Source organism: Antennarius striatus, chromosome 21 (genome assembly GCF_040054535.1).
Source record: "Antennarius striatus isolate MH-2024 chromosome 21, ASM4005453v1, whole genome shotgun sequence".
In the NCBI taxonomy this organism is placed as follows: Eukaryota; Metazoa; Chordata; class Actinopteri; order Lophiiformes; family Antennariidae; genus Antennarius; species Antennarius striatus.
In genome coordinates, this window is record NC_090796.1 from 11,102,140 (window position 1) to 11,122,586 (window position 20,447).

Consider the following 20,447-nt stretch of genomic DNA (forward strand, 5'->3'; position numbering starts at 1 on the left):
TTGGTGTAATTCGTTGTCATTAACGTATTGGTCAGACGTGATTGGTCAATGTTGTGTTGTCTGGGTTCTTTCGTTTGACAGCAGGAAGTAGCGTCGTAAGAAACAGTTCGTTCGTTTTGGAGGTTTATTTGACAATAAATAGTGATGTAAAGCTATTCATCATACGTTGGAAAAAGATATGCCTTAATGTATTCCATTCGTGAGTATGTTAAATGTTTTTGTAATTAAATGTGCAATGCTTTACAAATAATTCGGCTTTTGTGCTATATATGGCTAGCTTGTGCGTATTTACTAAGGCTGACACAGTGCATCAAGGTACAAACATTCTGGTTGTGTATTTATTTTTGGAGCAACTATGCACATTCTGCAAAGGCCAGGTCCATTTAAAAAAAAAATATTAACAAAGGAATGAAAACGATCTTTTTCGAATTCAAACCAACAGATTTATAGCTTCATATTCTGACATGTCCCAGGTCAACATGCCATAGAGCAGGCTAGCTTCAGATCCTAGGCTAATGATAGCTGGCTATTTATGATAACTGGCATTAACGTTGCTTCGACAGGTGTGTATGCTACAAGCCAATCAACGAGCATGTAAATAGATCGACCGTCAACGTAGCCTCCGGGTTCCAGCCCGTGAAGCTCCACATCAGCGTGAGATGCTTAGAAAGAATTGATAACTAGCTTGTACAAGTTACCGCAGTTTAGCATGAGAACCGATTGTTGATTCAAGTTTATTTCGGTCAAGCATCAAAACATGTTAGCAGTATGTCTGCTTTGAAACTGTGATATCTATGCGATGTGTGCTCTACTGGGAATATACTACAGTTCTACTGAATTTATTAGATTAACGGTTCAAAGGTATTTGGTTTGCTGTCACAAGTGATCGAGAAACGAGAAGGGTACGCAACAGAGTGCCTAACTGTGTATTAGTTCTCCCTACCCAAACTTTCACTTATTATCCTGACCTAAGAGCGTTCATGGGAATCTGTCAGGTAGTTTGTGCTGATTGACAAAAATTAAACTATAAGCGGTGTTAATTTAAGACCAAAATGGATTTATTTATTTATTTTTTTACATCTGACATTTTGTATTCTCCTACAGCTGAGGCAAACACTAGGGAGACGCCTTTTCGTCCATACATCATCCACACAAGGCATGCTGGAATCATGCATCCTATGAACAGAAGAGATGCTGGAGTCTGGCATCAAACAAAAAGTCTTTTATATAAGAATCTACTCATCAAGTGGAGGACCAAGCAACAGAGTCTTCAGGTGAATAGTTTTCAAAGGCAGATTTTTGTCTGTTCTGCCAGAACAGTTTCACAATTGTTGCAGCTTGTAGTAAAATCATAAATTTGTGCATGAAGAAATGATCATCGCAGCAACTATATTTATATTGTGTGCATAAATTTTGTTTTGTTTAAACTTGGCAAATAATTTTTTTCTGTCAACTCCATGAGTAGTAGAAGTCCTTGTTTAAACTGGCACTGATGGATATCTTATTTGACAAGATGATCAAGTCTGAGGCAGATTTCCTGTGTAACTGCAGCATTAAAGTATTTATTGCTGCTTTAAAGGCAGATTATCTTCTAAATCAACTGTTGACAGGGAATTCACGTCAAAATGATTGTCATTAACGTATTGGTCAGACGTGATTGGTCAATGTTGTGTTGTCTGGGTTCTTTCGTTTGACAGCAGGAAGTAGCGTCGTAAGAAACAGTTTGCTCGTTTCTGTCTGTAATTTTTTTCTGTCAACTCCATGAGTAGTAGAAGTCCTTGTTTAAACTGGCACTGATGGATATCTTATTTGACAAGATGATCAAGTCTGAGGCAGATTTCCTGTGTAACTGCAGCATTAAAGTATTTATTGCTGCTTTAAAGGCAGATTATCTTCTAAATCAACTGTTGACAGGGAATTCACGTCAAAATGATTGTTTCTTTACACTGTTTCTCAAGGTTAAGCTGTATCATGTGGTTTATGGTCTGGAGATGAATGGCTGTGTTCTAGCCCTTGGAGTTTTGAATCACAGGCAGTATTACAAGTTACCTATGAATCCATGCTTTAATTGGGAAGAGTTCATGAACCCCTCAGATTGAACTGGAGAATGTTTGGGCTACTGCTTACTGTGCTTACATGAACAAATGACAGGAGATGAATGGAAATGTGGTAATTTAAACACTTTTTGTTTGTTTGTGTGGTTAGCCTATCCTGAAATTGAGTTTTCTTCCAAGCAAAAACATTGGCCAACCATGTTTTAATTTTCTCAATAGCTGTTCCTTTGTGTTTGCCAAATGCAGGAATTGATCCTACCTCTGTTACTGTTGGGTCTCTTGATACTCATCAGCACCCTGAATCCTCACGTTTATTATGGAGGCATTAGTACAATGGAGCTGGAGCGTGACGGCCACTTCTTCAAGGGACTGGGCTACACCCCAATCACCAATGTCACGAGTCACATTATGGAAGAGGTGGCCCAGGAGTTGCGTAAGTGCTTCTAAACAATTTTATTTCATTAGCACCTTTTAACAGTAAACAGGCACCCAGACATTAGCTTGTTATTGATTGCCTAGATTCCAGGTAACGTTCTAGTGGGTCATACACTGAAACCATGGAAAGCTTTGGGTAAAGACTGTGCACTCGATGGGAAATATGGAAAGTAGACAAAGTATAGCCAAATAGTATAAATCAGGTACAAGTGCTATAAGTTTTAATGTCATCTCCCTGAATTTATAGATTTGCTCACACCAATTCCACAAAACTATGCCATAGCTACTGCTTGTTGTAAAAGGTTTAGATTTCTGTTATATTGTTGCCTTTTGTAAAGAGAGCTAAATATTTATATGCGCTGCTTGGTTAATTTAGTGTCAGCTATTCAATTCGGACTAAGTTAAAATTTTAATATGTTTCACTTGTGTTATGACAGCCAGATGAAAGAATCCAACCACTTGTTAAATTGACCAAAATATAGGCAATCACATCTTCTCAGTTAAAAATCTTTTGGGGAGGACCCTCACGTAGTGACTTGGGAAGGAAAACTAAAAGATTACATTGCTCCAAATTTTCTTTATGACCATTTGATCCTCCTCTTTCTGCTACCAGACATGCAGGATCATCTGGAAATGTTTGCCACTGAAGATGACCTGGAAAATGCCAGCCTGTATGATCCTTCCAGCTATGTCGGTGTTGTGTTCATGGACAGCACGGCCACATCTTACAGACTACGCTTCCCATACAACCAACTGCCCCTACCCAGTGATTACACGGAATCTTTTGGTAAAATCTGATGGGATTTTGTTTTTGTACTGCAATATGTATTTATTATTTTTATTATGAAAGTTAATCTGGAAAGTTTTTAGATCTGTAATTGGTTCATACTGTCTATATTGCCACCAAATTAAAGGTTGCGAACAGTCTGTTCCCAATGTGATAAAACAATACAAATTTTTAGAATAAGTTTTAGATATAACTCTGTAGCTAATGTATTTCACATTAGCTTGAGACTTAAATATTTTTTTTGGACTAATTTTAATACAAATGCAGCATACTAAAACATCTAGTACTTGTGCTAGTTTTAAAGTACTCAGTTGTCAATATAAAAAGGTAAGACATTACTCACAGGGTATCCAACACCATGAATTTTCCATGGTGTTGGATCAGTGTCTGGCAACTGTACTGTGATTGGTTGGAAGGTCCATGCTAACAGTAAGTGATACCGCATACAGCAGAGACTATAATTTTTAAGACTAGAAGTGTATAATGTCCAGAAGATTCTGTTTTAATTTTTTCAGGTTGTGCTGGAAAGACTGGTTTGATGTGAGATGTTCTCATGGTTTGGTAACCTCACAGTGTGATTAAAAACAAACCTGAACTTGTTTTAAAGCTAATTTGTACTGACATCCAAATGTTAAGACTATGTGTGAGTTGTTAATATTTGCGAGGGAATTATTCAAGCTTTCAAGCCAAGCATAAATTTCCATGTAGTGCCAAAGTAACGTAAGCGGCGGGGCAAGGTCATTTCAGTATTATTTACGACAAGGTGACGGTGTTCCGTTTGTAAACCACACTGAGAGCCTGTCACTATTACTCTTTACTGTGAGGTCTGTTTGATATCTTCCTTCCTGCATTATTTAAAACAACACTCTTTTCAGTGGACGCAGACCAGGAGTTTCTAAAACAGCTTCATGTTCTTTGAAGATACAACATGTATATTATAAAGAACAAAGTTACTGTTGGCGCAGTGTGTTCTGATGCTCATCAGGACTGTCCTTCAATAAGTGAACTCTCCTCAGTAACCAAACCAGGATTGTCACTTTTGGAAAAATAACTTCAGAGTATTCTGAAATATTTTTGCATCAACCAAAATGAACATTTTCAATAGGATGTTTATTGAATGAAATGCTGCTGTGAAATAAAATATGGGCCTCAAGTTATATCAGTACATTTGACATGAAATGTAAAGACAGGTACATTAATATAAGTGACATGTTCAAGTGAAAGCGCTTGAATATTAACTCTTTGTTATTGTGCTTGTTTTCCTCTAGCCAACTGTTTTTCGAGCTCAGTGAACTGCAGAGCAGCTAATTACTGGTACTCTGGCTTCATCCGCCTCCAGTCTTTAATCGATGCAGCCATCATCCAGGTGAGACAGGCCAGAGATCAGCGCACGTTTGCTTTTTTTTTGCATTTAAACATCTTGTGTATGCTGGTTGTATGAACAAATTTAGTATTTCATGAGATCATTGTAATTTGGTGATATCTTTGGTTTATTCCTAGACCGCAAAAGTTGTTCAAGAAGGGTTTGATATGCTTAAATGATTTGTCTGTTTTTTTTAATTGCCTTACTGAAAATGATTGATATTTATAAATGACAGAATTTCACAGTAATGCATACAAACATATCTTGTCACACTTTGTTGTTTGGTCATTTTTGGTGCACAGATGCAAACAAAGCGTTCAGTGTGGAGTGAAATGGACCTGAAGGCAGTCATGATGGGTCAGCCAGGCTCTGTCGAAGTGCAAAAATTTCCTCACGCCCTCATCTCCATCTATCTGGTCCTGGCCTTCACGCCTTTTGTAACCTTTCTCATTGTCAATGTGGCAGCTGAGAAAGAACATCGCCTCAAAGACACCATGACCATGATGGGTCTCTATGACACGGCATTTTGGTGAGTGAGAATACAATGTCAGTCGTTGGTTCCAGGCATACTTGATTGTTTTTTTATGAAGAGAATTTGCTGTCTGTCTCCAAAGCTTAATGCTTTAAGCTTTTATGTTCTACCACAGGTTGTCGTGGGGCCTCTTGTATGCTTTTCTGGTGACCACCATGTCCATTCTGATGTCCATTATTGCCACATACACTGCCCTGTTCCCTAACAGTGACTTTGTTGTCATCTTCTTCCTCATCTTCCTCTATGGAATATCATCAGTGAGTAGAGCTGTAATGGAGGGAATGCAGACTTGCATAAATATATTGTATTGCTTTCCTCAAAAAAGCTATATGCTCTCTCTTCACAGATCTTTTTTTCCTTCATGCTGACTCCGTTATTTAAGAAGCCAAAGTTTGCTAGCACAGTGGGCTCCATGCTGACTGTGGTGTTTGGCTGCCTGTCACTGTTCACCGTGCTGATGAGGGACTTCCCACAGCCGCTGGTCTGGCTCCTCTGCCTGCTGTCTCCCAGCGCATTCTCAATCGGGATTGCACAGGTGACGAATGCAAAAACTTACCCACGTTGTCATATCATTGTGGTCTGGTCTACTTGGTGTATTGACATACAAAGTGTATGAATACACTTAGTATGTCTATTCATCATGATTCACTTTTCTGTTTTGTCTGTCTTGTGTCTCATTTATTAGACATTAGATTTAAAGCATTTTGTACTTTTTTGCAACATTTGTTATGTAATGTATTGAACTTAACTGATTTTTCCATTGATACGTAAGTAAAAGATTTTACTACTTCCTCTATCCATCTCAAATGCTGCAAACATCACTGACAGGTTTAGCACTGAACGTGATCAGTGTCTTTCCACACACTACACTCTTCTAGTTTTTTCTCAGTGTCTTTATCCTGAAGTGCATCATCTTTCACTGTGATCTGCTGATAAAAGTGTGTGTGTGTGTGTGTGTGTGTGTGTGTGTGTGTGTGTGTGTGTGTGTGTGTTTGATTTGATATGTTAGGTGGTTTACCTAGAGGCGCAGGGAGATGGTGCTGTGTTTTCCTCCCTCGCCAATGGACCCCATCCTCTTTATGTTCCCCTGCTCATGCTGGTTGTGGACTGCATCCTCTATCTTCTCTTGGCTATCTACCTGGACCAAGTACTGCCTGGTTAGTTCTCAAACAAAAACTTCAGTATAACTTACAACCAAGTACTGTATATCTGTTCTTAGTCTTCATCAGTCATGAAGCAACAGCCAAGTTTCCCTGTATAATCTAAGTTTGATCTCAACCCATCGTTGTTCTGCTATTATCATGTGTAAAGTCATTTTCCTGAAATTTAGGTGAGTTTGGACTGAAGAGATCGCTGATCTACTTCATGAAGCCATCCTATTGGTCCAAACACAGAAAGCGCTACGCTGAAGTAAACTCAGTGTACGAAACGGAAGTGAATGGCACTCCTGATGGTGATGAGTCAATCGAACCTGTTTCACCTGAGTTCAGAGGGAAAGAAGCCATCCGGTAAAAATCTGTTCATTTATACAATTTGGTTGACAATATCTTTGTATTACGACTTTTTAGTCTCTTTTCGTAAAATCAGTTTCTGTACACAACTTAAATGTTTTATTTTTTTTACTGTTCAATTATGTATTCATGCAGAGGATAAACCCTTTCATGCTTAAGCATAGTAGAGATGAAAGATTCCAGAGAAACTCTGTTTGACATAAACATCATCTTAGATGTGTTCTTGGTGCCAATCTTCACTGCTTCGTTCTTCCCAACTATCGAGAACCTGTCGCACTACTTCTGTGTTTGCACTGACCTTCATTCTCTTTTCTTTTTTGTTTCTGCTTATGTGCTCCTCCTCTGGTAGCATCAACAACATACAGAAAGTATACAAAGAGAAGGACAATGTGGTGGAGGCACTCAGAGGTGAGCCCTAATCATTTAATCACCTAATCACAAGTGGTGATTAAATAGCTTTCAAAATTTTGTCCCAGGTTATGAAATCTTGGTTATAATGAAGTGATAGGCTGTTGGTCCTTGAGATTATTCCTGACAAATCTGCAGAGAAAAGGTTTTTACAGTTTCCTATGGTCAACCTAATTTTATTATGTTTGCTGAAACAACATATTGTTGGATCATACTCTGCCTGTTACGTGAGTATTCTGATTGATATTCTCAATATTGTATTTCTCTCTTTACATGGCCTCCTTAGGTTTGACCTTTGACATCTATGAGGGTCAGATCACAGCTTTGCTTGGACACAGTGGGGCTGGAAAGTCCACTCTCATGAACATCCTGTGTGGCATCTGTCCACCCACTAATGGCACAGCGACCATCTACGGCTCCCCTGTAGCGGACATTGCAGAAGGGTCAGAAATGAAGCAGCTGGTGGGAATTTGCCCCCAGTTCAACATCATCTTTGATGTGCTCACTGTGGAAGAGCACCTGCGGATATTTGCTGCTATCAAAGGGATCCGACCAGCAGATGTCGATGTTGAGGTCATGTGATTACCTAAAAGATGTTTTAAGAGCCTTTGTCTATGGTGTCTAAAAAATAAGAACTGCAACATGACTTGAATATCTTGAGAATTCTTGAGCTGACAGTGGGAGGTGTCAGCTCACCCCTGGAGCAGTGATGAGGCGCCCTTGAGCAAGGCGCCGCCCCCTTTACAAATTGCTCATTTGACAGCTGGCAGCTGCCCGCCACTCTACCTCCCTTGCATGCCTAGAGGCACCCTTGTGTATGTGTGTGTGTGCTGCAGGGGCCTGTACACACTAATATACAGTATATGCATGCGTTTGAATCATTAGCTAGAGTGTGCGTTCTTAATTTCCGTTCGGGGATCAAACCAATATATAAAATTTAAAAAAAAAGAAAATCAATGTTAGAATTTTTTCCAAATTTTAGATCATGTAATTTAGAAAATAAACATTTGATTACATTTGAGTTGTTTATTCGTGAAAAAGAGAGATAAATGTTTTATTTATTATTGATATTATTCTGTTTCTTCTTAATAGGTTAATCAAGTGCTGAAGGATTTGGACTTGGAGAAAATCATGACAGCTCAGGCCAAGAATCTGAGTGGAGGCCAAAAAAGGAAACTCTCTGTGGGCATTGCCATTCTGGGAGATCCTAAGGTATAAGGAGCTCAAGATGGTTAAGCACTTTTTAACATAAATCATTAATCTTTTTTATCTGTCTTCAAGACAAAATAAGAGGTATTTGCAAAGCCTGGAGTTGTTGGTGACAGTGTCAACAGTTCTGGTTGAACAACGTCCGCTTGGGTTTACTCTGAGTAATTTGACATCTGATCTGGTCAGATCCTGCTGTTGGACGAGCCCACAGCAGGTATGGACCCGTGCTCCAGGCACCAGGTCTGGGCATTACTGAAGAGCCGCAGAGCTGGCAGGGTTACCGTTCTAAGCACACACTACATGGATGAGGCCGACATTCTTGCTGGTAGGTTGCTCTGTACAAGTGTAGTTTTTATCATATTTCTTCATATAGTTTGTGATTGATTTCGTCCCATTAGACAATGAATTTTTTATTTTACATCTAGATCGGAAAGCTGTCATTTCTCAAGGGCAACTGAAATGTGTTGGCTCCTCTCTGTATCTTAAAATCAAGTGTGGTGTTGGGTATCATCTCAGGCAAGTAAATGCACTGCCCGTTATGTAGATTATTGTGTTGTATCTGCTTTCAAATACCAGAAACTACAACACATTCTGTCATTTCTGTGAGAAAGGAAAGTTGTCTGTCTTATATGTTTGCAAAACTTCCATTTTCCATCAGTATTTTGAAAAACTTTTGGAAAGCAGTGCTACCGTAGGGAGTGAATATTGAAAATTGGCTATTGACTAACCTTAATTCAAGAAACTTGGATAGCATGTGGATATCAAAGAAATATTTCATTGGATGTTTGGGTTTTTGTACATTTATTTATGGTTCCTGATTCCTATAACTTAATACTGTACTTTTATGTACCCAGTCTTAAATGTTTGTTTTCTCCATCAGAATGTCCATTAATGATGGATGTGAAGCTGAAAAGATCACAGCACTGGTCACGCAGCACGTGCCCAAGGCAAAGTTGTCTCGACAACACGAGGCTGAGTTGACGTTCACGCTTCCATTTGAGAATATGGACACATTCCCAGGTTAACTTACCCTAAATTACAAAAAAAAGTCATATCAAAAAATATTTTTATCAATGGTTTTAAATCGATACAAATATTCACATCCATCCAAGACAACTGTAATTGTCTTGTTTTTATTCGATTTTTCACCTTGCAGGTCATGAGTATACTTGCATACAGTTAACATTTAACAACAGTAAAGTAATACTTTCTCTCTCAGGGTTGTTCTCAGAGCTTGACTGTCATTCCAATCTGGGCATCGTTAATTACGGGGTTTCCATGACAACTCTGGAGGATGTTTTTCTTCGTTTGGAGGCAGAAGCTGAAGTTGACCAAGCTGGTCAGTGTGTTACCAATGCAGCTAAGTGTAGTTTGGTGTTGCAAAATACTAAAAGCACTCCATATTTTCAAAAAATATTTTTTAAAAATCTGTTTCATATGTTCAGACTACAGTGTGTTTAATCGGGAGCAGGCGGAGGATGATGGCGACAACGCCTCTTTGGACGATATAGACCAGCGGCTGCTAATGTTCTCAGACAACAAATCGGATGTATCGGGTCACGCTCTGTGGCGTCAGCAATTTAGCACTGTGGCCTGGCTGCACATGCTCAACATGAAAAGGGAAAGGAAGGCTTTTGTTTACCCGTGAGTGTTCAGGGGCAAAATTTATATGAAAGCAAGATTCTGCTTTAGTTGTTTAGAACCATACCACATCCTCGACTTCAGTTGGTTGAAAGAAAATGCAACAAAAAAGACTTCAAATCAATATACAAAGCATCACAAACAATGAGGATGCATTCACACAACTAATCTCTTCCAGATATGAGACTTTGGAATGTATTTATGAAATAGATGTATCCATTGGACATTCGAAAAGGAAAAAAAAAGGTTTTTTTCCCATTTCTAAGGGGGAAAAGAAAACTAGTGTCAAACATACTTGTATGTGGAGCCTGGAAAACTGAAATTTTGAAAATGAATTTATTCAGGAACTCAGTACTTATTTGCAAAACAGCAGAGTTTTTTTCCCCGTTCATTTAGTAAGTCTTTCCTCATCACCTCTCTTCTCTTGCAGTGCCGCATTGTTCCTGGTGTTTGTTGCTGCAGTGGTTGTTCTATCTCTGGCCATGGGGAACATCCAGATTCACTCGCCAGACCGTCAGTTTCTACCCATTTACCTCCTTAAAAGGAACCAGGCACCGCAGAGATACACAACCAGCCTCCTGGTTCAGAACTCCTCAGGTAAGATTTTTCAAAGGATAAGATTTTTTTTTCAATCTGGGGAAGACACAAGTTGATACCATCTAAAACCTAATTTGTCCCATCAATTTTAAAAAACAACTTTATTATTATTTTCTAACTTAATAAAGCAACTAATTTACAGGCACATTACAGAGTACATCTTAATTTACACAGAAATGCACGTCTCTGACCTTCTTCCTTTATGATGATCCTCTCGATATTCAAATTGTCTTCACATTTTAAATCTACCTTCGTGCGTTCTTGTATTAGAGTTTGACATGCTTTTCTTTTGTGCCAAGCAGATTCTGATATTTCCGACTTTGTCCACAACCTGGAGTCTCAGAACATCAAAGTGGAAATGATGAAATACAGTGACTACATGGCCGCAGCACCCCACAGTGCTGCCATCAATGTAACAGGATCAAACAAGGTCATTCAAATGTTGGACGGATTGAATTTGTTTTGTTTTTTTAAAATTTAATGTGATTTTTGCCACACCACCAGTTTTAGTGCTCCAGCTAAAGTGGCTAATTTGAGAGCTGCTCAGTAATGTCGCATAAACACACTTCAACTTTCTTTTTTGTCTGTGAACAGGGTTTCAGATACAGCGTTGCTTTCAACAGCACCACAGTTCATTCATTGCCTATGGCTGTCAATGTTCTCAGCAATGCCCTCCTAAGAGGTCTTAATGGTACCGGGCAGATCCAAACCTGGACCAAACCATTTGATTATGTGAGTATTTGTGAGTGTTGAATCAGATGACGGATTTTATCTTTCCTATGTTGCCATTTAAAGATGTTTTTTTTTTTTTTTCAATGTGACATCCCTCAGCAAATTCCAGATGCTACATCCTATGCTCTGGTGTACATAGAGGCAATTATATTGGGAATGTTGGCAGCTGGAATGCCGGCATATTTTGCAATGGACCACACTCGAGATAGAGAGGTAACTCCTCATTCTGTCTCTCTGCAATACATAGCATGTGAAATATTCACTAACCTGTTTAGAGATCGATGTCATCATGCAAAATATGTTCCTCCTCTTCTACAGATCAAGTGTCGCTCTACACTGCGCATCTCTGGACTGGTTCCATCAGCCTACTGGTGTGGCCAGGCAGCTGTGGACATTCCCTTTTTCTACATCATTCTCTCCTGCATGACCACAGTTCTTTTCTCCCTTCACACCGGGAACTTGCTCACCTCAAGCAACCTCACTGCTGTGGTATGTAGTGCAGAGATTATTACGCAATCTGCTTTTCTTCTTGCATACATCACTCATTCAATCAGTCAATACTGCTGCAAAAATTCCATGTAACGTCACCGTTGCATCACTTGTCATGACTTTCTTTCACTCTTAGGTCCTGTGTATTGTAGGCTTTGGTCCAGCCCTGATCCTCTTCACATATGTGGTTTCTTTTGGCTTTGCCCGAGTTCAGAGTAACAGAGATTTCTTCTCTGTCATCTCCATGATGGTGAGTCAAAAGACAGCATTTGTACTTACTGAAAATATTGCTGTTACCCACTTTCCAAAATATTACCTCCAAACTGTAAAAACAAATGTTTTCCTAAAATCATAAAGAAGTCTGAACACAATAACTTCAAAAAGAAAATAACTGGATGTACCACTGAATGGATCCAGAAAGAGCTTTAGCTTCATAATGCAAATGATTTGAAGTTAAATTATCTAATACTAATTTTAGATGGTCATTATTAGATTATCATGTCAGAGTTTTGCTTACTGAGTTGTTTATTCCTCAGGTGTGTGTGGTCTCTGCCTCCCTGGTTCAGTTATTTGCGAATGACAGCCCTGAACTGACCAAAAACTTGCACAACGTCTTGTGTTTCTTAAACCCTTTGTACCCTTTAATGGGCTGCCTCAACTGCATCACGAAGGTAGGATTTGTTCAAGGTCAACTTTTCAGTTTTGATGGTGACTTTTCTGCCTGACTTTTTTTTTTGTTTTTTTTTGCTACATTAAACGAGACAATTTTACATTAAATGAGTGCAGGGGTGTAGCGCACAGTTTTACCAATGTTGATGAACTTTCATTATGAAATCAAAATCAAAGGAATCAATACCAATTGACATGGGGAAGGTGTAGTTTATTAATCTATTTATTCATTAAGTATATGTGCTGCAAATGCTTTTTTCTAAAGTTAACTTTTGTGAGCTAGTCTATTTAACATCCCCGAAACGCCCTAGTTATCTGATTTCTTTCTAAACCATGATCATCCTGGGGATACCCTGATAAATCTCAGTGAACGGAGAGGGGAAATATTCAGACATCACAGATGTCGGGGTCAACTTTTACTTATCTGATGAGCGTTTGCTTATTCACTCACATCTATTCCACTTGGAGATACGTGAACAGTTCAGGGTTCATTTTATTTTTTAGATGGTAAGCAAGACTGACTTGGCTCGCATTTCTTCTCCATTTTTAGGCGACCTTCCTCCCCTCCCCGTATGAAGAAAACTACTTGTGGAAAAACTTGCTCATTGCGGTTATAGCTGTATGTATCTTTTTTTTGTCATCACAATAAGAAAATGAACATTAAAATAGTGTTTGTTTCGTCATCATGTTATTTGTGTTTGTTCCTGCTCAGCCCTACCTCCAGTGTATCCTGCTGCTTTTCCTACTACGTTGGCTTGAGATCCGGTATGGAGGGTGGACAATGAAAAATGATCAGTTCTGCGGGTAATAATTACATTTTAGATTATGTCTCATTTGCTAAGACTTTAGCAATTATGACATTAATTTGGACTAGGCTTTCCAGAATAATTTAAAATCCATTAATGATTACCAAAATATGTTTGACAAAGAGCCAGCCATGTTTGCTTGAACCACAACAGAATCTCATCCAAGTCAAATCCAAAAGTGGAGAGGAATCCAGAGGAAGGGCTGAATGAAGATGAAGATGTTCAGATGGAGAAGGCCAGAGTGAAGGAAGCTCTGACCTGCCGATCCAGTGAAGAGGTTATTAAATGTTTGATCTTTTCAGAGCTATCAAATTTTGTCGCATGATATGTCCCCTCATCATACAAGTGTGCTATTTTACTGAATATTCTTTGACTAAAAACTTTATTAATTGTATTCATTTGCCACATTTATATTCGTAATAGGTTTTCATTCACAAGCCATCAAATGAGATTTGCTGAACACAGATTAGTGTGTCACTGTTTACTCTGTCTACTTTAGAAACCAGTGGTGGTTGTGAGTAACCTGAGGAAGCAGCACAAGGGCAAAAGGGAAGGTTTTTCTCTGAACAAGATAAAGAAAGTGGCCACAAAGAACATCTCTTTCTGTGTTCGCAAAGGTGTGTTTCCTTTTTGGGTCAATGGCCAGAGCTTATATTGCATAGTTACCAGATACAGAATAGTGTGTTTAGACTGATCTAATTCATTAAGAAAAATAATGGTTCCTGCTTCTTAAGGTGAAGTTCTTGGGCTGTTAGGCCCCAATGGAGCAGGAAAGAGCACCGTTATGCACATGTTGGCAGGTGACACGATCCCCACTGCAGGCCAGGTAAGATCCAAGAGATATTGATGTTTCCTCACTGGATCTATGAAGCATCAACTCATACGTAATACATAACTCATACAAAGCTCTATTACTTTTTGAGGTTCTGCATTCTTTTTTCCAGGTGCTGATGGGGGACTATAGCACAGAATTTTGTCAAGGGGATGGTCATTTGGAGCATGTTGGCTACTGCCCCCAGGTGAGCCCTCTGTGGCCCAAGATCACCTTGCAGGAGCACCTGGAGATCTATGCTGCCATTAAAGGCCTGAGAGGACAGGACGTCCCCGGCATCATCAAACGGTGAGCCTCACTTCACTCTTAAACACACTTTTTTTCTCAGACCAAGTAATGCAAAAAGAACAACTTGATTGTCTGAAGTGATGTAGATTATTTGAAGCATGTCTCTGATTTAAATGATCACTGCCTCCTTAATTATTCAGTGTTCAGTGGGTTGATAATACTAGGCTTTTAACTATGACGTTGTTCTTGCAATATGATTATTGTATCATGGTACAAATGTCAATACAGTGCCTTGCGAAAGTATTGGCCTCCCACAAGAACTTTTTTGAAATTTTGCCACATTCCAGGGTTTCAGGCTTCAAAGATAACAAACTCAAAATATTTTTCATGAATCAACAACATTTGAGACACAATCGTGAAGTGGAACCAAAAATATTGATCCCCTTTTCTCTCAGCTCAGCTAAATGACTCCAGAAGTTCCCTGATGACTTCTGAATGATCCAATGTTGACCTAAATGACAGCAATGACAGAGTGCACCTGTGTGTCATTTGGTCTCACATTTGCACATCCTACTTTTCAGTTTTTATTTGTAAACACAATATAAAATGTTGAATAAATTTGGTTCCACTTCACGATTGTGTCTCACATGTTGTTGATTCTTGAAAAATATTTTCAGTTTGTTATCTTTAAGTTTGAAACCTGAAATGTAGCAAAATGTCAACAAGTTTTTGGGGGTCCAATACTTTCGCAAGGCACTGTATATCATCATCGATGTGAAATTTGATTTACACCTCTCAAACACAAGAAAGGGTTTATACAGTATTAATAATTGAAAGTTGCTGATTCTTTTTCTACAACCGTTGCCAGTGTGGTCAACGCTCTGGAGCTAAAGGACCACCTGAACAAACAGACCAAGACCCTGTCAGCAGGCCTCAAGAGGAAGGTGACAACAAATAGAAAACATGTAGCCATAAACTCTTTGATTTTTATGATGAATTGTTGTGGTTTATATGAAACGCTGAACATTTACAAATTGTGATTGAATGATTTTTTTTCTGTCTTCCTGAATGACTTATGGAATTCTATGAAGGCAACTGTGAAGGGTGTCTTAATTTTGGAGGCATATATGTATTCTCTTTTTTTAACAATGACATATTTTTACCAATCACTTTCCTTAAACAGTTGTGCTTTGCCTTGAGTATGATTGGAAATCCTCAGATTGTGTTATTGGATGAGCCTTCATCAGGAATGGACCCCAAGTCTAAACAGCGCATGTGGTGAGATTATGCTTATCTACTTCAAATATTTGTGAGCCTTTTAATAAGAAGTAGAAGATAAGTAAAACCTAAAAACTATAGATGATCAAAAACAGAACTAAATAGTAACCATAGCAAGTAAGACTAAAAAGAAATGTCATCTTTGAATCCAGACCCAGATTTCTGTATCTTCTTCCAGGAGGGCCATACGTACTGCTTTCAAGAATCGTCAGCGGGGAGCTGTCCTCACCACACACTACATGGAGGAGGCAGAGGCTGTGTGTGACCGTGTAGCTATCATGGTGTCAGGCCAGCTGAAGTAAGTATTTCTGTTCTCTGTTGAGACTCAGTCAGAAGGAAAACAGTTATCAGTTATGCCTAATGTTCCATCTGTTTTTATCTACCAGATGCATTGGCTCCATTCAACATTTAAAAGGGAAATATGGTCGTGGCTACAGTTTGGAGGTGAAGCTCAGAGAAGACTTGACTGGACTCCAACAGGTGGCACTGTTGCACAAAGAGATACTCAGAATCTTCCCTCACGCTGTTCGGCAGGAGAGGTAAGATCAACTGAATGAATTGGTTTGTCTGCTGTCCATGAAAATGTCCCCAATTAAAAAAGTAATGGTCTAGATAAATTACAACCTAGTTGCATTACTTTTGAAGAAATTTGTATACAAATGTCGCAAATATACTCTACATACATTGCTGGATCTGACCAACCCATTACAGAGCAGCAATCAGCAGTTGAATAAATATATGTCTGAAAATAAACCTAATTGCCAAACTCTGTTACAGAAGAGACTTTTTAGGGTAGTGCAGAAAAGCTACGGTTACAAGATGCATATAATAATTTTCATCTTAGGGTTTGGGAAGTTAAATGTGACATTAATTTATAATAACAGCTCTTCTAAGGTAACCCTTGGTTTTTGATGAGCCCTGTATTGCTTTGTCGATTAATTAGTGCTAAGCACACACACCTACATACTACTTCACTAATTGTGCTGTCTGGTGACTTTTTACAGTTTTGCTACTCTGATGCTTTACAAGATTCCCATGGAGGATGTCAAATCACTTGCCAAGTCTTTCGCTCAATTAGAGAGTGGTGAGGCACTAATGACCAACACACACACACACACACGCACACGATTGCACATAGCAGTTATCTGGAACGTATCTAATGAGTCAAGCGAGTTATCTTCTTAATCTGTGTATCTCTGCAGCCAAGCAAACCTTCAACTTTGAAGAATACAACTTCTCCCAATCAACCTTAGAGCAGGTATGTTACTGAACAGCAAATGTTCTTGGAATGGAAATATGTAGCTGCTAACTTTGTCTGTCTTTTGTCATTTGTGCTAATATAAAAAATCCTTTGCCTTTGTAGAGTTCACTACCTAATGCTACTCATTCCTTTGCAGGTATTTATGGACTTTGCCAAGGAGCAGGAGAACGAGGAGGATGAAGTTGGTTCCCTCAGCACAACATTCCAGTGGCAGCGGCTGCGTCAAGATGGCCCCATTTCAGTCAACCACACAGACAGCATCGTGCACCAGCTTTGAACTGCAGCTAGAAGGAAACAAGCTGGTGACTGATCAGGACTGACCAGTTCCAACCGGCCAGGCTTCTGTTCCTGCGTGTTTACGCCAGCACTCACCTGCTCCATGTTCACAGCCCGTATTAAGAACGAGTTGTACAATGGGGTGGGTTCTCAGGCACACTGGGACAAACTGGGTGTGTATTCAGGCTTAGGGTCGCTACAGCCCCATTCTCTGGGTCTGAGGCGGGCATAAGTGTAAACCTCGTCCACTGGTGCTCCATGTTTTCTGTAAAGCAACGACAGAGGGGTTTTTCTTAACTTGCTGATGCGACGCCTCCTCTTTCTAATGCTATTTTTTATCATCACAGGGAGTTCCTCAAAGAAAAAATATGTATACAGATAATATGTGATATTTATGCTTTGTTATCCTCTCCGTCCGTTGTCTTTCAAGCTCGCCGTTTCAGTCAGTGTGTTTGCTCGTGTCTTCAGATGGTTCTGTCCGTTGTATTTGTGAACTTTTTTTAAAAGCACTACCAGAACTGGGATCCATCCAAGATTGTACCAAAGCAGCATATCTCTGAACCACACACGACCACACCTCCTCTCTCAGACTGAAAAGTGCTTTTAGTTTTTCTTTTTTGTGTCTGTAGCATGTGCATAAATAGTTATCATAATAGTTTGGTAATTGCAGGGCAATAGGATGAGGCTTGTTAAAACTGGAAGAGATGTTTCATTTCTCTTCAGTATTTCATGAGCCCCTTGCTAACAACCAGTGTTTTATTCCTCTGAGGTTGAAGACCAGACTCCCTCCTCTTTTTACACCAGCATGCACATCTTAACATCCAGACACATTTAAACTATACATTCTCCAGGACTGAGTGTTTCAGCATGCACGCTCATGATGAGGCTAATTATTTTTAAATATGGCAAACTTATGTTGGGCTGAGGGTTTTGGACAGATGATCTTGTGGCCTTCCTCTGTGCAGATTTAGCTTTGAAATAGAATTGATTGCTTGGGAAAGTAGTGTAGAATATGCACACCAGTACATGTAGCACACCACCCTTGTCAGATGTCGGCTAAGGCTGATTATCTTTAGCATGGAAATTGAGGTTGTGTTTGGAAGCAGATGGGGCTTTTGTCGAAATGTCCTCTCAGCAAGGTGTTGCGAGGATTTTTTGATAACAGATTTTGAATGTATATGCTTGGTCTCCAGTGAGAGGAGGGTTTGAAACTCAGCAGTGGCCAGTCAGTGGAGTCACTCTTTCACTTTAGTGCCACTTTTAGTCGCACAGCTGTGTTTTGTGAACTCTTATCTAACCTGTTTGGTGTGTGTGTATGTGTTTTGTATATAATGTGTGTTGCTGTATATTTAGTATTTGTACATGCAGGTGTGTTGGTTCCAAACCTGTCAGCAAACCGACAAATTGTAATTTTTGTTCTTGATAATCAGGTGAGCGTATTAAATGTTCAGAGGAATTAAAAGGGACATTTTTGACAGACTTGAATGACCTGATTTGACAGTTATTTGTCTACAAGTTCTGACAGTGCAGTTCTTCAAAAGATCTCTATCTTGACTTGACAACCTTTATATGTGCTGGCTTTCTGAAGGGGTGGACAAAACGACAGGAACAGGTGACAATCTAATGAGACCCAGTACATCAGCAACAAGACCATGGCCTTCAGAGGTGTGTGTTGCGGGGTTGTTGTACTCAATTAAATTACGCTGCCGTGAATATTTGTTTTGTCCATCTCTAAGGCAGAAAATGACCGTATCTTTTGAGTTGCACTGCTTGGCGTAGCACACCTGTGGAGCAGTTAAGAATGAAACTGGAGGTTTTTGAGGTGAAATATAGATTCTTATTTTAGTATAATATCCAACATGAAGTCACTCAATAGATGCTCGGTGTTGTAAGTTTTTCAGTCTTGCACAATGTGTCCTTTCATCTATGTCAATACTGTAGCTCATCCAATTACTGACTACTGTTTCTGTCCATTGTATTGTCATCCTCATGACGTTGAGTAGCTTCATCTGATTTATGAGTTATATTTCAGGTGGATGAAGAAGTAGATATGAAGATTGACTTTCCAATCATTCACTACAGATATTACATACACTAATTATATACTGTATACTTGACAATATGAGTGGGATCATAGCCCTAGTGTCCATCCATGCACTGTCCTTTTATATGTGAAAACTTATTTAAATCTGTTAACCCTTTCTGCAAACATGTAGCCTAGTACTTTGAAATTATGGGTAAAATCAAACACTGGCTCTGCTTATATTTTAACACGTGAAGGATGGTTGGACTTTTGGGATAATTTTAAGATTTTTCTTTCTAAGTGCAATATAAGCAAACATCCTTTGAATTTTTTTTATACTTCAGTGTTTATGTGTGCTGTTTATCTGTCACTTGAATTAACACGTAGCCACCCAAATAATGTCAGATTTTTTTGCACTTCTGTCACCCCTGCTTCCAGGACAGAAAGCATTGCACCCTGATGGACATATTTCACATAAAGAAAAGCAAACTATTCTTTTGGCTCCAGAGAGAGGACTTAAGCAATTTGCTTTGGAAGTGGAGTGGGTTTTGTTTTATTTTCCTGGTGCTGGTAAATTTGCACTATTTCTGGGACATTTTATAAAGCTTCTTTATGCATTTGACAAAATTAAGCGCAACACTCAACACTTTGTATATGCACACAAGTGATTTATTCCCTTCAAATATTGTTCACATTAGTGTTAACAAGCCTTTGACATTGATTAATCCACATGATGGGTGTAGCATACAAGATACGGATAAAAATACACAATTATTCCACAGGCATTTATTTGGGATGGTCACAAAAGGCCATTGAGTCAGGGCTAAATGCTCACCCACAGGGATTTAAACGAAATTGTTTACAAAAAATTTGAAGGGACTAACCCATATTTGTGCATACATAGTCTTACTATATCTTTTTCGTTTCAGCTTGTGAACAATGGAAGCAAAAAGTGTTGTTTATATTTTTGCGAGTATTATGCAATTTTTGTAAGATTATCAGTTCATTGATTTTATTTTTTTAAAGATAAGTTTAGTTGCGTGCTGTTTTTTTTCCCTCCTTCATTGCCCGCATGTCTAACTGGACAGTTATCGTTAATGAACCCTGGACTCTAAATGATCTTTTCATGAATAAATATTAATCTAAGTTGTTTTGTTTCTTTTTCTGGTGGATGGACTATTAGGCAAATTTTCTTGAATGAGTAATAGTCTTGAGTTTGTCATTTTTCTGTATTCAGTGGATACAATGTCTCCACTTATCTTAGTTTTCTATTTTGTGTATCTGTTCGGATATATGGGATATGCTTACATTTTTGC

At 38.9% G+C, this 20,447-nt stretch overlaps 1 protein-coding gene across 1 annotated transcript; it reads left to right on the plus strand.

Annotated features, from left to right (window-relative positions):
- The first annotated feature begins 60 nt into the window (after window positions 1–60).
- On the plus strand, window positions 61–20,277 carry abca5 (ATP-binding cassette, sub-family A (ABC1), member 5). The gene is made up of 38 exons (XM_068305482.1): window positions 61–199; window positions 1,105–1,274; window positions 2,301–2,487; window positions 3,103–3,276; window positions 4,545–4,642; window positions 4,942–5,168; window positions 5,287–5,428; window positions 5,518–5,706; window positions 6,181–6,328; window positions 6,502–6,679; window positions 7,032–7,090; window positions 7,377–7,663; window positions 8,183–8,302; window positions 8,486–8,624; window positions 8,725–8,815; window positions 9,180–9,319; window positions 9,519–9,638; window positions 9,745–9,943; window positions 10,371–10,537; window positions 10,840–10,967; window positions 11,132–11,269; window positions 11,369–11,482; window positions 11,588–11,758; window positions 11,895–12,008; window positions 12,295–12,429; window positions 12,978–13,046; window positions 13,140–13,231; window positions 13,387–13,510; window positions 13,733–13,850; window positions 13,968–14,059; window positions 14,178–14,353; window positions 15,162–15,237; window positions 15,477–15,571; window positions 15,750–15,869; window positions 15,958–16,110; window positions 16,576–16,655; window positions 16,774–16,829; window positions 16,969–20,277. The coding sequence occupies exons 1-38, from the start codon at window positions 187–189 to the stop codon at window positions 17,107–17,109; spliced, it is 5,040 nt and encodes a 1,679-aa protein (XP_068161583.1). The 5' UTR covers window positions 61–186; the 3' UTR covers window positions 17,110–20,277.
- Window positions 20,278–20,447: the final 170 nt, after the last annotated feature.

Bases quoted from the DNA above. Each gene is read 5' to 3' on its own strand.
- abca5 (XM_068305482.1), top strand. The intron at 11,270-11,368 runs GTGAGTATTTGT...GACATCCCTCAG, and splicing joins GGACCAAACCATTTGATTAT to CAAATTCCAGATGCTACATC. The intron at 13,047-13,139 runs GTATGTATCTTT...GTTCCTGCTCAG, and splicing joins TGCTCATTGCGGTTATAGCT to CCCTACCTCCAGTGTATCCT.